Source organism: Dama dama, chromosome 1, assembly GCF_033118175.1.
Source record: "Dama dama isolate Ldn47 chromosome 1, ASM3311817v1, whole genome shotgun sequence".
Lineage (NCBI taxonomy): Eukaryota > Metazoa > Chordata > Mammalia > Artiodactyla > Cervidae > Dama > Dama dama.
In genome coordinates this window covers 41378457-41395470 of record NC_083681.1, presented here as the reverse complement: position 1 = coordinate 41395470, position 17014 = coordinate 41378457, and the positions used below count along the sequence as shown (strand labels likewise).

Below are 17014 nucleotides of genomic sequence, written 5' to 3'. Positions count from 1 at the left end.
GGTACAATCAGAAGAGCTATTTTTACCAAGATGCTAGGAGTTACCATTGAAAAGAATTTACCAGCTTGAGAAGCTGAGGGTGACCAACTCTCCAGGTTTTCCCAAGGTTGAGGGTCCTCTGCAGACACAGGAATTTCAGTTTTAAAAAAGGGAAAGTCCTTGGGCTCTTCCCTGGCAATCCAGTGGTAAAGACTTCACACTTCCACTGCAGGCAGTGCAGGTTCGATCCCTGGTCAGGGAACTAAGATCTCACATGCCATGCAGTGTGGCTGATAAATAAACTTTTTAAAAAGAGGGAAGTCAAGCAGGACTAGTTGGTCACCCCAGGAGCCTCATGACTGTGCGAGTGCACGGGAAAGCACTGGACCTGGCACATTGTAGGAGTTTGAAAGTCACGTGTGAAATCTGAATGAGGTCTAGCCTGCAGCCAGCACACCCTGCTTTTCCTATGAGGCCAAGTTCCTGGGGGCCTCACAGTGATTCCAGAGAAAGGGCTTTCCGGAGCCTCCCATGCTGGCACCCCAACTCCGAGGTTCCTTAATTATACGAGAACAGAGCAAGCCGCCTGCCTAGATCCCTTTTTCATCAGTCTCCTGCTAGACCTAAGGCCTCTAAGCTTACATTTGAAAACCATCTTTGATAACATGATCTTCCAGTCCCTCCTCTGTGAGACTGTCATTTTTCCTCTTCTGGAGAGAGCACAAATGCTGGAGATAGTTTCCCTTCTTGGCTCCACCACCTAGCAGCTCTGTGGCCTTGGGCGAACTCTCTAAGTCACTATGTCTCAATGTTCTCACCTCTAAAACTCACCCTCACCATGCAGTGAAGATAAAAGGCAATCACGCATAGACAGCGTCTAGCCCAGTCTCTGCCACATAGGAGTAGTTCTCTTCCTCTGTTCCTTTTGATATCATCCAGCTTCAATTCTTTATATGCCTGTTGCTCTTAAAATAAATCAAGGGTTTGGCTAAGATTATCATTTGGCATTTCTGTAGCTTCAAATCTCTCAACTTTCATCCTCATTTGGCATTTCTATAGTTTCAAATCTCTCCCTAGCTTTCTAACTCTTAAATTCATTGTCCCAAGCAATCTTGTACTCCTAAGTCTTATACCACTAGCATGACACTTATTAGCCCAAGTTTCAAATCCTGTCCTGCCCAGGTCACTGAACTGCCTTCCCTTTCCTGCAGGATCTCAGTGGCCTTTTTAACTCTAAGCCCCCACAGGACAGAGATGGATAAGCAAGTCATACCAGCGAAGCCAAACCAGGCACCAGAACTTAAGATGCAACATCCCTATTGGTCCAGTGGTTAAGAATCCACCTGCCAATTCAGGGGACACAGGTTTGATCCCTGGTCCAGAAAGATCCCGCATCCCTCGGAGCAGCTAAGACTGTGTACCACAAGAGGAAGTGGTGCACTCCTGAGCCTACTGAGCCCACCTATCTAGAGCCCATGCTCTGCAACAAGAGAAGCCCCAGCTTGCTGCAACTAGAGAAAGTCCATGTACAGCAACAAAGACTCAGAACATCCAAAAATAAATAAATAAATAAAAATGTTACAAGATAACAATAAAAAATAAAATACAGATGCAGCACCTAACCATCTCAAACAGGTGCTCTACTTTGAATCTCAAACTCTGGATGTGGGTGATGTGAACACAATCATGCCGAAGAACTGGCCTTAGCCTCCTCTTCAGGCATCATTTTCCATGGCTCTTATCTGTCCTGAGGAGATGAGTGCTAATGTCACTTCTCTAGATCTCTCCAAACACTGTGTTTATGTGAGCTCAGAGAGGATAATGGTAACAAACGTAGCCCAACAAAGTGTGTCTGCCAGCCCCAGTACCATTCCAGCAATACCATCATAAAGGAAGTCTGTCACTATCTCATTAGAGTTGGACACTGAAGCTTTCCACTGGCATCATTAAGGGCAGCTTCATCTCCCAAAAGCAAACCTTCACAAAACTAAAATTGAATGTTGGACAGTGAAAGAGAACTACATCTCAGAAATACATACCTACTGACTGGGATGATCTGTCCTAGCAACATATTTTAATCTATAATTGTGTAGCCAGAAAAAACTACCAAAGCATTAGTGTTCACACTATCAGGAATCCTCTTGCTTAAAGCTCCAGTGATCTGCATTCAGCGGGGTCCGTAGAGTACTTAGACTCACACCGAAGATTCCAGAACAGCAGCTGTTTCCAGTCATTGTCACAACATATTGTAAGTTGGAACCGTTGTGGAGTAATGTGTTATTAACAATAATTTAAGTACCAAAGCATATGAATGATTACGTTTAACTATGAACTGAAGGCATTTCAAGGTTATCACATTCTCTTGAATATTAATATGCTTTCTCGAGTGGGAGAGAAAGGGATGGAGTCAGAATGAATGCAACATGTTGGGACATGCATCGTCCTGGCCCTGCCCTGGGGCATGTGCTCTGCATGCGAAGGCATGTGTGTGAAGAGCGGGGAGCATCGAGAACGCCTGTGCTCAAGCATCGCCTTGTGGAATGGCACTGACTCTGACCCCGAACGCAAAGTGAAATTTGCTAAGTTGACAACTGTAGGCACAATGGAATTATCAAGTCTCTGCAGAATTCAAGGCACTCCAGCCCTAGAGAGACTATCAAGTTCAGCATAAAAGTGCAATCCACCATTTACAGAATCTAGACTGTCAACCGGTGAGCCTAAACCCTTCTGCCCCTTGCTCTCTACCACAGGGCCCATGCCACACTGATGGACTGCCCTTCCAGCATCTCTCTCTCCCCCCAGATCCCACCTTGGCACCTTCTGGCTACATTCATCACTCATACCCAGTTTGGTGTTTCCCCAAAGGACCTTCTGTGTAATATCAGCTTAATCTGGACTGCCCCCCAATATATCTCTCAAAAGACACCCTATCTGTCCTAGTCTCCAGAATAGAACCCAAGCAACAAAAAGTGGCAACAATCCTAAAGAGACTCCCAAGCTCTACATCAAGGCAGTAGCCCATTCAAGTTTCCAAGTTAAGTGATATCAGAAATCCTGTAGTGAAGATGTTCCAGTAACCTTGCACTGGCTCTGGATCCCATAAATACCTTTAAAAAAAACACAGAACACCTAAATCCGAATAACTGAAGCTGACCTTCAAGGCCCTCACAAACCAGAAAAACAAACTGTGGCTCTCCGGCATTTCATTCTGAATTCTCCTTGAGGCTCTACATCAACCTACTTATCAAGGGCAAATAACAATTTATGTCAAGTGAGTGGGAAAGAATGTGGAATTCATTTATTTTACAGCCTACACACTTCTGGATAAAAATGAAAATTCTTTGGCCACGGTAAAAAACATCGTATTCTTTGGCAAGACTTTTCTACTCCATGAAGATATGGTCCTGGGCTATTAATAAAGATAATTGGGCTCAACCTCTAAATTCTGCTGTTGGACTCTCTCAAAATATCAATCTCTGTTACTATTAAAACTTCACATGCCACAGTTCATTCTGAAGGACAAATAAGTTTACTCTTTAAATGACACCCTTTCCTCAAATAATCTTCAAGCATTTCGCAAACATCATATCCTCTTCTTTACAACCCTGCCAAGTCAGGGATCAGATGAGAAAGACATCAGCCAATTCTCAGTAACATCCAAAAGCTGTAAGGGGACCAAAAAAAAAAAAAAAAAAACCCTCCCAACAACTGGGCCTTGGATATTTTCTGATTTTTAGGAACCATATATGTGTTTGTAATCTTGGTGAGCAACCTACTGTTACTGAATTAATTACTATTACTGGTACATTAATATGCACATAATATGCCTAATAAAATTTTAGGAAACAAAAGCAATTAATAATCCATTTCTCCCATTGTTCAGATGATCTTGACTCAGTGAAGTAAGATAATGGATTTAGAAATTAGTCATATAATGTAATACATTATTAATCATGGTATTCAGAAGGGTAAATAGATGTTACAAGAATACAACCCAGGAATTCAATTTCATTTTAGATTTGTTTACTCTCTTAAATTCTTTACTCTACCATCATCCGTCTAAGATATCTAACAGTCTGATGTTTCCTTTTCTTCCAAAATAGTGATTTTCAACCCCTTTTTAAAAAGAAACCAGAGTCCTTTTAAAAAATGAAATATCTTACAGAAAACCAAATATAAAACAGATGAAAGAGAAACATCATTGGTTGCATAGAGGGGAGAGAATGGGTAAAGGAAGGATCAAAGAGACCTTACTTGACCCTTCTATTTCTTAAGTCCCAGATCAAACCTTCCAGAAGCTTGGGGCTCCTGAGGACAGAGTTTGAGAATCACTGCCCTAAAGCATATGTGCAAAGCAAAAATTATGTGTATAAAATAGAATACAGGCATGATATACATTTCATCAATTAATGATATATGGAAATAAAACACATACATGAAATGTGCAAATTGCAAAAAATGCAAATCTCTTGATATCCCAAGAGAAAAACCAGCAAAGGACACCAGTACAAAGTTAAAACAAACATAGGGCTAGGGAGAAGATGCTAAGTTTTACAGTAATCAAAAGAGTACAAAGCAAAAGAATAGAACATTTGATAGTGGTTACATTTGCCCAGAAAAAGTTGAAGGGTAACACCCAAGGCTGGCCAGGCTCTGAGAAGCAGATACAATATTATATTGCTGTTGGCTGTATAGAAAGATTTTCCTTTTGAAAAACAATCTTTCATAAAAATTGCTCATATTTTTTGAGTCAGTAGTAATCCTATTTGTGGAAATGCATCATTAAAGTCATTCAAAAGAAGAACACAGTGAGGTAAAGATGTTTATTTCTGATTAGTTATAATAGAAAAGAAAATGTTCAGTAATAGGCAAGGGGTTATATTAATAATGGTATACTGGTGGTGGAATATTATGCAGTCACTAAAAATACAGTAAAAGTTCTCTTTAAGAAAGAAAGTGAAAGTGAAAGTCACTCAGTCCTGTCTGACTCTTTGCCACCCCATGGACTATACAGTCCATGGAATTCTCCAGGCCAGAATACTGGAGTGGGTAGCCATTCCCTTCTCCAGGGGATCTTCTCAACCCAGGGATTGAACCCAAGTCTCCCACATTGCAGGCGGATTCTTTACGAGCTGAGCCACCAGGGAAGCCTTCTCTTTAAGAAATCTCCACTTAATTGCCTCTCCAGATTAAGCATATTTTCTTTCTCTCCATGAAAAACAAAACAAAACCAGGATGCTATTGCCCCTCTGTGACAGTTTCTCTCCCTCACCCCCATTCACATCTCCAGCTAACAATGGAGTTATAAGCCAACCAAGAGTACCCTGGGTTTGTTTCCAAATGTGTTTAGAATCTTGGTACTTGTCATTGTAACATCGTTAACTTAATTACATAGTATATAACCAATGGAAGATCATTGCTAAAAAAAATTAGAGTTATTTCAAAGAAAATTAATTTAAAGCTTTGGAAAGACTTTATAGAACTAATCACATAAATAGCAGTCAAATTACTCATGAACAAAGTCACTGCAAAGTAATAAAAATGTGGGCCACTATACTGCTTCATAAGTACCTTCAAGTTCTCAATGGATGTTAAAGAAAACAGAACTAGAAATCAGACTTTGTAAACAGCACTTTATGGCGGTGGCTTATTCAATGAAGAAGCTGTTTACAAAGTCAGATTTCTAATTCTGTTTTCCTTAACAGATCCAAACCAAAGATAAAGCCTTGGCCTTCCATCCAAAAGCTGAGAAATAAATGAACAGTAAAACAAAATATTTAATGCATGTATGTGATATTTTGTTCTAGTTTCTTCTTTAATCAGCTTTTCAACAAACTGGCTAACTCAAACCCAAACTGCGTTGAAGACGAGGTATACTATCGTCCTTCAAAAATGCGTTCACTACAACAGGGACCAGGAGGGTCTGGATTCACCACTGTATCCAAAGTCACGACTCAGTGGTGCCTGGCACATACCAGGTCTCCAATAAGTAAGGACTAAATCGATAAGAGAAATCAACCCTGAATATTCGTTGGAAGGACTGATGCTGAAGTTGAAACTCCAGTATTTTGGTCATCTGATGCGAACAGCTGACTCATTGGAAAAGTCCCTGATGCTGGGAAAGATTGAGGGCAGAAGAAGAAGAGGGCATCAGAGGATAGGATAGCTGGACAGAATCACCGGTGCAATGGACACGAACTTGGGCAGACTTCAGGAGATGGTGAGGGACAGAGAGGCCTGGCTTGCTGCAGTCCATGGGGTCGCAAAGAGTCGGACACGGCTGGGTGGCTGAACAACAACAAAATCAATTAACTATGTAGCAAATATTGAAAAATGCTTCTAACAAAAAGCAAACTGAGGAAAGCAGAATATAAAGTTACATGTAAACCATGACTACACCTGCATTTTTAAATATGGAGCCAGATGGACAAAGCTAGAAGGCATTGTCAAAATACAAAATAGTTGCATTAGATTAGAATTAATTAGAGGAATTTTATACATTTTAAAATATTTTATTTAATGTTGGCTCATTCTTTTTTAGATTCAAAAAAGATACTAACCAAGAAAAAAAGAGAAGCTGTCTGGGTTTCTACTTGACTTCCACAGTAAGAAGTGAACCCACATTTCCATTTCCTAAGCTCTCCAACACTCCAGCCCCCTTCACACTCTCTACTTAACCCACTGCACCACCTCCAGCAATTCCATCTTTCTCCTTCAGGACCAAACCTGTCCTAACATTTGTTTTGAGTTTCCAATCCATCAGGATGCTATTTTTAAAATCCAGAGTTATCCACCCTCTCATTTACCATCTATCTGGTTAAAAAATAATTATCAAAACTGCAATTTACGTTCCCAAGAGATTCCCAAACACCATCTAATTAAATCATTCAATCAGAAAACAAATTAAAATGAAATATCACTGCAACCCCCAAGAGGAAAATAAACTTTTCAGTCATGACTAGAATGTAGCTCCAGGGTGATGCTCCAAAGCCTCTTCTAATTGCAAGTCCTATGGAACATCCAGTAGAACATTTTGTGACATTTGCAGCTTCCAGGACAACTTTCCTTCCAAAGCAAAGAGGAGCCTGTACAAGGCTCCAAAGCAAAACATAGTCATTTGAGAATGGAAATGCTTTCATTAATGACTAACCAGCCCTGGGCACCCTCACTGTGTGCTCATTCATTCATCTACTCGGCTATCCAACACACACTCTCTGAAGAATGTGCCAGAAACTGTCCTGGGTGTTCCACAGACACTTCTTATGTGAATGTAACCTCTGCCTTTTGGTGTGAAACAAAATCCAGAGCTTCCTGAGTTTAACTACGGAAGAGTCTCCAAGTGGAAAGGCTATGACTCCATCATTCCTCGGCCACCCTCTGAGGTCTCCAACTCCAACACCCACTCCCACCATCCAGTGACTCTAGAAGAGCCCTGCTGCCCCTGTGACCCTCTGACCCTCTTAAGAGACAGCCTAACATGCGGTTAAGAACATGGGTGCTGAAGCAATATGAGCTTGGTTTAAATCCTTGCACCTTAGACAAATTATATAATCTCCATGTGTAAAACGGAGCTAACGTACTTACCTCATAGTGGGAGGAGAATTAAATAAGTCAACATACATAAAGTACTTAAATAATGCCTGGCACACAGCTGGTGCTATATAATTTTTTAGCTACTAACTATTATTATTATCCCTATTCCCCCTCAGCTCAGCAGAGTAAACTGGTTTGCTCAAAAGGCTTTCCCTACTAACTAGAGGAAACTCGACATTGGAATACATGTAAATGGCCCATATCATCAAGGACAAGCCTCTGATCTTTTCCTTTCCCACCCTCTGCCTTCAGAAAGTGGCACTTGGCCAGTCCCAAACACTGCAGGCCCCTTACATAAGTAAGATAAATCCCTAAATTTACTGTAGCCCACCGGCTCCTCTGTCCATGGACTTCTCCAGGCAAGAATATTGGCGTGGGCAGCCATTCCCTTCAGGGGATCTCTCCAACCCAGGGATTGAACCTGGGTCTCCTGCATTGCAGGCAGATTCTTTACCAGCTGGGCCACCAGGGAAGCCCAAATTTACTTTAAATGCCCCAAATACTTGCTCAAGGATGGCTCCGGCATCACTGGGGGAGTTGTCACTAATTGTGGCAAGACCATCACGGCACAGCAGCCAAGCATCCTATGCCTCCTTCTGCCTCATGGCGAGTCTTTGCTAAGTCACTGGCCCTTCCCCACCCCACTATGAGCGATGGCTTCTACCCTTCCACCTGAGAATCTGGCCTTTTCTGAATATCCACAGGACTCATAATACAGTCATTACACATACACAAGAGAGCTGGACCACCGTGTACTTTAAGGATAATGCTCCCTCTTTTTTTCTTCCCCTCTCAATTTTTTCAGGTATACATTTGAAAGTTTCAAACAAGGCATAGCTATAAGGTTTCCTGGGAGCAAAAACACAAAGGCTCCTTTCAGCTTCCACACCACACTCATTTTCATGTAGAGTCTTATAAATCACCTGATACGGTCCACATTCAACATGACAAAGGTGCACTCTGGGATGAACCCATGACCCCAAGATCTCCTCACTGCTTCCCAGTGTAGTATCTTGCTCACCTCCTCCCTGACCAGACTGGAAAGCACAAGAGGATCATTTTCCAGAAACATGAACACACACACACCCACACACACACAGAATCTGTGAATGAAAATCTCTTAAAATCTGTGGGCAAACTAGAAATGTCAAAGTAAGGTATGGCCTGCATCCCTCTGGGAACATTATGAATCACCCTGGGGCAAACACTGTACTTCTACTGCTGACTAATTGTCAATCTGGATCCACGGGATGGAAAAGGACAAGTCAGAAACACAGCAACAGGCACATCAGAGAGATAAATTGGTCTGCCACGCAAGCCCAGTGGCAGGTACCAAGGAGAGCTGCAAAGCAGAAGTGTCAAGAGCCATGAACTTGTTTTAAAGTCATCAGTCAGTCAGGAAGCACTGTGGATATGTACACCCCTCCTGTACTCACCTGAACCTCCCCCTGGGAAGGAACTTTTGTACATATGGGCATACAAACCAAATGTAGAGAGAGCAGCTGTCCCCACCATGGAAGGGGCAGCAGATGCAAGGTTGGATCCTGACAACCATGTGTAAACAAATGAGAGTGCTCCTGGGAGAGAAATAGTCAACCAGATACGTGCCAAAGTCTGCCTGGTTGACAGGTGAACTAGGCTCTGCTGGTGCTGTCCTGCCCTTAAAAAGCTGACAAGCCTGGTAGAAAACAGAGGGAGTAGAAGCAAAGAAAAAGGAAATGTGAACGTGAGAGACCGGCATGTGTGTGCACACTCTGACCTGTGGTGCCCGGCCGGAGCTCTCTATCTGCTGCCTCCGACAGCTCATCGGACAGGGTCGCCTGGGGAGAGCGCTCCGTACCCCATCGTCCCCTTGACCCCAGCCCTGACCTGGAACGCAATCACCCGGCTCAGCCTAAGACTCCAGACCGAGCCCGCGCGGATCTGTTTGCTCCGCCCCAGCCGCTCCCCGGGCCTGGGAGTGGAGCTACCGGAGGGAATGGCCTTCACTGGCAGCCCAGGGCGGGTTCTCCCAGTCCCGGGCGGAGGCGCCACCGCAGTGGACAAAGCTCCAGGCGCCCATGCTTCTTCACCGAGCTAACACCTGCTGTTGGAGAGGGTCTTGGACCCGCGCGCTGTGGTGCGGGTGGAGACCGCTAAGGTTTAGACAGCACTCCTAGCCACAGATCCCTCTGCACACCTAATCGCCTATGGGCCGCTCACAGCCGGGCTGGGACCAGGGAGGGCCGTGCAGTCTTCTCAGCTCCGGCTTCTCCCGCAGCCTGTAGGTCCTAAACGGCAACGACCTGGGCCTCTCACGTTTCTCCCCGTAGGCCCTACAGTAGCCAAATGAGCTCGATTGCCTTTGAGCGCTCCCTTGTACACACACCAACATTCACACGTACCCACACTCTGAACCGGACCTGTCTGCGACCCCGAGAACCCTCGAGCAACTAGCCGGTAGTCACACGCACACTGGGACACGTGCGCAGCGCGCCCCCACACCGCCAGCGAGCTGCACACACCCGCGCGTGGAGCCCCGTGCACACACGTGTGCCCTGGTGAAGCGCGCACGGCCGCCGACACTGAGGGTCCCGTACTCAGGCAAGAACATACAAGCAGCCCCGCCAAGCGTCTGCAGCCTCAGAGCCCCGCAGTCGCTATAGAGATGCCCACCACCCTTCGCGCACCGCGCACGGCTCTGGGCACTCCCCGGCCCCGTGGGCTGCCCAAGTTTCCCCGGGCGCTCGTACCTTGGATATGCTGCTTTATGACATTCTCCAGGTGATCCAGCCGTTCAATAATCTTCAGGGTGTCCCCTTTGTCTTCCTCCAGCTTCTTGTCGGGCGCCGGCTCCTGGCCCCGCACATACACGCTGGCGATGTAGTTGGTGACCCAGCCCACGTAGAGCAGACATATGATGTTGGTCATGCCGCTCAGGATCACGCAAGTGGACACCAAAGTTTTGGTCTTCCTGGTGCACACCATTCTGGGCTCCCTCCTCCATATAGAGCTCCGGGGGCCCCTTCTCTCTGCGCACCCGGGACTCCCCCGCGATCACACCCCCTCGGACGCCCGGGGCCGCCGGGCGCCGGAGCACCTGAGTGCCGACGGTCTCCAAAGCCCGGACCGCCGGCAGTGGAGCCGCCGTGCCCAAGTTTGTAGCTCCCGCCGCTGGCCGCTTTGAGAGAGAACTTGACAAAGGAAATGAGGTGGATTATTTTTCCAAATTAAAAATCTCCGAGCCCTTCTCGGAGCAGTCACGGGTGGTCGGCAGCCGCGCGCCTTGATACGAGCGTCTGGGAAACTTTGCCACAGCCTGGATCCGCGGCCGCGCCGCTTCCCATCGCCGGGCGCCGATTGCCTTGGCGGTCCGACCCGCCCGCGCTGCTGGAAGGACGGCGGCGGCGGCAGCGGCAGCGGCGGCAGGGAGAACCACGGGGCCCAGCGGCCCGGCCCCCTCCGAGCGACAAGCGCCGCCACCAATCGCGCTCGGGCTCGGAAGAGGGGCCGGGGCTGGGCGGTCGCGGACCAACGGGGAGGGTGCGGGGGGCGGAGTCCGGCCCGGGGCCCCACCTGCCGGCTGCCCCTGGCCCCCGCCCTCCAGGGGCGCTCCAGGGCCTCCACCCGCGCCCGCGCTGGCTGCCCCAGACCCGAGGCTCCCCGAGAGGGCGCGCCACCAGTCCCAGTCCTAGGCCGGCAGATTCCACCTCTAGGGGTATTCCACTTGCTCTCGGGCAGAAACCTCCAGGCTTCCGGAGGGAGCTCGGCCCAGCGCCCCACCACTCGACCGCTGGGCTTCTTGCGTGGATCCCACCTGCCGGCTCTCAACCCTTTTTCTCGTTGCCAGGACTTAGGGAGGCCAGGGAAGCGTGGGTGGCCTGTCCTGTCTCGCCCTCGGTCAGGCCCCGTGGGCGTCCACTTCTTCCTTGACTTCACCCTGTCAGCAGGCTTCCAGAATGTCTCCAGACCCCACAACTGTCCAAGGAGTCAACCCTTTTAGGAATCTCTTAGAAGATTCTGTACCATCTCCACTACCAACCACCTCAAAGGTTTTTAACGCCCCTAGCTATATATATATATATATATATATTTCAAGTCTGTGCAGTTCCAGGGCAAACTGTGTGTTGTAACCCCAGTTGTCACTCATGAGGGCCCAGGCTCATCCCAATGCCTGTGGAGATCCTGCACAGAAATATCCCTGGGGGGATTAAGCTGTCTGTGAGCTCTCGGTCCCTGTACATGCTGTTTGTGATTGATGTTAGGGAGGACAGAACTGTGCCTCACAGCAGAGGGGCAAGGCTGGACTCCAGTGACTGACACTATTTTGTTATTAGAGCAAATGCTTATTCATATTATCCCTTTCTGCTGAACATTCACTTCTCAAAACCTGAATAAAATTCCTTCAAACAAAGATTCTTCAAAACACGGATTTCTATCCTCTGTCTCTGGGATGCATTTTCCTGTCCTGAAGAGTGTCCCTTGGCATGCCAGCACCCTAACCAGCTGTGATCCTGGTACCCAAGGCAGCTCCCTCAAGTGATGTTTTCTGGACCTGGCCCAGCAAAAGAGGGTGGACACAAAACCAATGAAGGGGTGTTTGATGGCCATCAGCCTGGAAGCCCTTTAACCAAAGTTTTGCATACAGAGCTCCCAAAAGATACTATGGAAACAGACACAAACTAGAGATATTGGAAGATTTCTCTCAACCCATAACTGGGAAAGAGAACAATACATGTAGGTTGGATAGAGAGTAGAGGAGAGTACTATGTATGAGCCCATAAGTGTGAGAAAAGAAGAGTACAGATTATTTCTGGGAAAAAAAATCAAGGTACAGAAATCTGCATCCATGAGGGAATAAAACCCTTCTCTCTTTCTTTCCCTCTGGAAGTATAATCAGATCACAAGCAGAGGTTCTGGACTTCCTTCCAGTCGGATGAATTCATAAGCAGTGGCTTTGAATACAGCTAATGGTAAAGGTCTAATTACTCCTTCTGTTTCATAGTCTCTCCCAGGAGGGGACTTGGAAATTCACCTCTTCCCAGGATCTTCCTAAACCACCACAAGGCTAGACAGAGAGAAGCAATACTCATTTTTCACATTCTTAGTGGGGAAAAACCCCAAATTTAAAAATAAGGGTTCAAATAGAAAACAAAATGGATTGTGTGACTTTACATTTTGGTCCAGCTGGCCCTATCATCTATTTGTAATGTGGAAGAACTGAATGCAGTAAAAGAAGAATGAGGATCAGGCTCTTCTCTCTGAAAGGTCACAGGCTCTAGTTGACCAGTTCAAAGAATATTCACTGTAGGTGCAGCCATACTCCACGACTCTCATCCCAGATCCACCACTTATTGGTTGCGAGAGTTTGGATGAGCTTCTAAACACCAAAGGGGCTCAGTTTCCCCTTATATCAAATATAAATAATACTTGCTGGAGAACTGGTTGTGGTGATGAAATGAGAGAATGTACCAGGCAGATGTTTCATTAGTGCAGGATATATAGTGGGTGCTCAGGATCATGTGAGCTTTCCTTCCAGGATATGGTGAACTCTACTAGAATTCCATGAACTCCATTTGCTATTCAGCAATAGTTTCTCCACCAACCAGTATCAGTTCTCTGTCCGCTAATGGAAGTTAACAGGAACCAGAACTATAGGCAGCAAGTTGCTTAACTTTCTGAGCTGAGCTCCAGCGCACTGACTTTCTATTCATAATATCTGTCTTCACCATCAGTAGGGCACATAGGTCAACAGGATGTTCAAATGAATGGCTGGCTTCCGGGACCCTCTAATTCCCACTAAAGATCCCTAAGTCCTTGGTTTTAAACAAGCAAACTGGAAGGGAATACAAAGATTTAACCCAGAAAGATTTCAGAGTCACAAGGACTGAAAAGAGTTAGCCTCTATGGAAGCCCTCCTATAAACAATGCCTGGGTAGAGATTCATTTCTTTGACCCCCATTCAATCCAACAAGTAATTATTGAGCCCCCGAGGTTTTGTCTGAATGACCAGTTGCCCCAGATCCTGCCCAGTTTACTACAAACATGTGTATATAACCTGTCTCGTAGTCTCAATAATGGGCCTCTTTTCTGAAACTGAAAAGCTGCTAAAAACGGATCCCTGTTAAGTTAATCAGACAATGGGTGTGAGCAGGCTTAGCAGAGACTCAAGTACAATATATTTCTGTAAATTTATATCTATTATTTGAACCTAGGGTCTCCTACTGCTACAAGAGGAAAGAGTATCTTGAGGAGTCTATGCGAGGGGCTAGAGATCCTTGATAGGATCTTTGTGGCACAACCTTTGGATTTTACCCATCTTTTATATTGGGTAGGCAGCTTCCCTCTTTATGTGATTGAGCAGGGGGCAAGTACAACCCATTCCAGTACTCTTGCCTAGAAATTTCATGGACAGAGGCGCCTGGTGAACTACAGTCCATGGGCTCACAGAGTTGAACACAATGGAGCGACTGAGCCCAGCACAGCACAGCAAGTAGGAATTCTTACCCACGAGTACAGCCAATCTTCTTGTTGTTCAGTCACTCCGTTGTGCCCAACTCTTTGCAACCCCATGGACTGAGGACTCCCTGCTTCCCTGTCCGTCACCAACTCCCAGAGCTGACTCAAACTCATGTCCTTTCAGTCGGTGATGTGATCCAATCATCTCAACCTCTGTCATCCCCTTCTCCTCCTGCCTTCAGTCTTTCCCAGCATCAAGGTCTTTTCCAGTGAGTCAGCTCTTCGAATCAGGTGGCCAAAGTGTTGGAGCCACTCTGCCATCCCCCCAGTACTAAGCCTACATCAGAATGCTTTTGATACCAGGGTTGGAAAAACCAGTCATTAATGGATCTTAATTACCAGCTGGTTGCCTTCTGAGAAGGGTATCCTGACCTGCGAACTAAAGAGGAGCAGACCAATATGCATCAATGGCAAGTCATTCATCAGAGTGGTGTCAGTGTCATCTATGCCCACCAGATGGCAGCACATGCAACACCTCGGTGCCAGAGGTGCCAAATGGGATGCTGGGGCTCCCGGGGAAAATGAGCCTTGACAGTGGAAAGTCAATTCCCAGCCAGGGTACATGGGAAGTGGGTTTTCCAGGTCCCTGGGAGAACAGGGATTATTAGGGCTTCTGGCAGGGAGGGATGCAAGGTTCAGACACAAAGACTGTGGAGAAACAACAGGTCCAAGGCTGGATTCTGCCAAACCACAGGACTGAGATGTTATTGATAGAAAAGGCACACTTCTGGAGGAGGGATGGTGAACAAAGACAGAAATGTTTGTTCAGTACTTACATTGTATCCAGTCTAGTATTTTTCACATGTTGTCTCTTGAGCATAGACTAAGGAATCCAGAGAGCTGGATTCATATTCCAGGCCTGGCACTTACTAGTATGATCTTGGGCAAATTACCTAAACTCTCTGTGCCTTGGTTTTTTATCTGTAAAATGGGGACAATAATAATAACTACCTCCTCCTAATAGGGATGTTGTGAGCATTCAGTTCAGTTCAGTTGCTCAGTTGTGTCCGACTCTTTGTGACCCCATGAATCACAGCATGCCAGGCCTCCCTGTCCATAACCAACTCCCGGAGTTTACCCAAACTCATGTCCATCAAGTTGGTGATGCCATGCAGCCATCTCATCCTCTGTCATCCCTTTCTCCTCCTGCCCCCAATCCCTCCCAGCATTCGGGTCTTTTCCAATGAGTCAACTCTTTGCATCAGGTGGCCAAAGTATTGGAGTTTCAGCTTCAACATCAGTCCTTCCAATGAACACCCAGGACTGGTCTCCTTTAGGATGGACTGGTTGGATCTCCTTGCAGTCCAAGGGACTCTCAAGAGTCTTCTCCAACACCATAGTTCAAAAGAATCAATTCTTTGGCGCTCAGCTTTCTTTAGAGTCCAACTCTCACATCCATACATGACTACTGGAAAAACCATAGCCTTGACTGGACGGACCTTTGTTGACAAAGTAATGTCTCTGCTTTTTAATATGCTGTCTAGGTTGGGCATAACTTTCCTTCCAAGGAGTAAGCGTCTTTTAATTTCATGGCTGCAATCACCATCTGCAGTGATTTTGGAGCCCCCAAAAATAAAGTCTGACACTGTTTCCACTGTTTCCCCATCTATTTCCCATGAAGTGATGGGACCAGATGCCATGATCTTAGTTTTCTGAATGTTTAGCTTTAAGCCAAATTTTTCACTCTCCTCTTTCACTTTCATCAAGAGGCTTTTTAGTTCCTCTTCATTTTCTGCCATAAGGGTGGTGTCATCTACATATCTGAGGTTATTGATATTTCTCCCGGCAATCTTGTGCTTCTTCCAGCCCAGCATTTCTCATGATGTACTCTGCATATAAGTTAAATAAGCAGGGTGACAATATATAGCCTTGACGTACTCCTTTTCCTATTTGGAACCAGTCTGTTTTCCCATGTCCAGTTCTAGCCATTGCTTCCTGACCTGCATGTAGGTTTCTCAAGAGGCAGGTCAGGTGGTCTGGTATTCCCATGTCTTTCAGAATTTTCCACAGTTTATTGTGATCCACACAGTCAAAGGCTTTGGCATAGTCAATAAAGCAGAAGTAGATGTTTTTCTGGAACTCTCTTGCTTTTTTGATGATCCAGTCGATGTTGGCAACTTGATCTCTGGTTCCTCTGCCTTTTCTAAAACCATCTTGAACATCTGGAAGTTCATGATTCACGTATTGCTGAAGCCTGGCTTGGAGAATTTTGAGCATTACTTTACTAGTGTGTGAGATGAGTGCAATTGTGTGGTAGTTTGAGCATTCTTTGGCATTGCCTTTCTTTGGGATTGGAATGAAAACTGACCTTTTCCAGTCCTGTGGCCACTGCTGAGTTTTCCAAATTTAGATGAACTCATATAAAGCACACTGAAGGACTATATGTGCTTAGTCACTCAGTCGTGTCCGACTCTTTGTGACCCCATGGACTGTAGCCTGCCAGGCTCCTCTGTCCATGGGGATTCTCCAGGCAAGAATACTGGAGTTGATGTGTCTTATTTGACTGCCTAGACTTCTAAGGCAGGTAGGGTATACCAGTACTATTCAATCCACAGAGCACTGTTCACACATACCTTGTCTTAATCTTCATAACCACCCCATAAGGCAAGTTATTATCATGCCCGTTTTCCAGATGAGGAAACTATTTAAGGCAAATATTAATGAATAAAAGTGGTAGAGGGCTTCTGACTCCAAGTCCAGTACTCCTTTCCATATATCACATCCCTCCTGGGTATCTGTTAAAGAATATCTATCTTCACTGAAGAAATAACTAGCTGATAAGACCCCAATAAAAAAAGAAAAAAGACCACAAGTGAGAGATCTCTTGGAAGTATTTGCATCTTCAAAGAGGATTGTTAAAAACAGAAGCACTCTCAAACCCTAAACGGATGCTGTCCTCTGAGCAAGGAAAAGAGCTACTAAATCCCTTTTCCAAAGGTGAGAA

General features: G+C 45.8%; 1 protein-coding gene across 1 annotated transcript in view; it reads right to left on the bottom strand.

Annotated features, from left to right (window-relative positions):
- The window catches only part of GALNT18 (polypeptide N-acetylgalactosaminyltransferase 18), a 341618-nt gene extending 330672 nt beyond the window's left edge, over positions 1–10946 (bottom strand). Inside the window, exon 1 of the mRNA XM_061132121.1 lies at positions 10305–10946. Within this exon, the coding sequence (XP_060988104.1) occupies positions 10305–10539 (235 nt within the window). The 5' untranslated portion in view covers positions 10540–10946. The remainder of the gene's footprint in view (positions 1–10304) is intronic.
- Positions 10947–17014: the final 6068 nt, after the last annotated feature.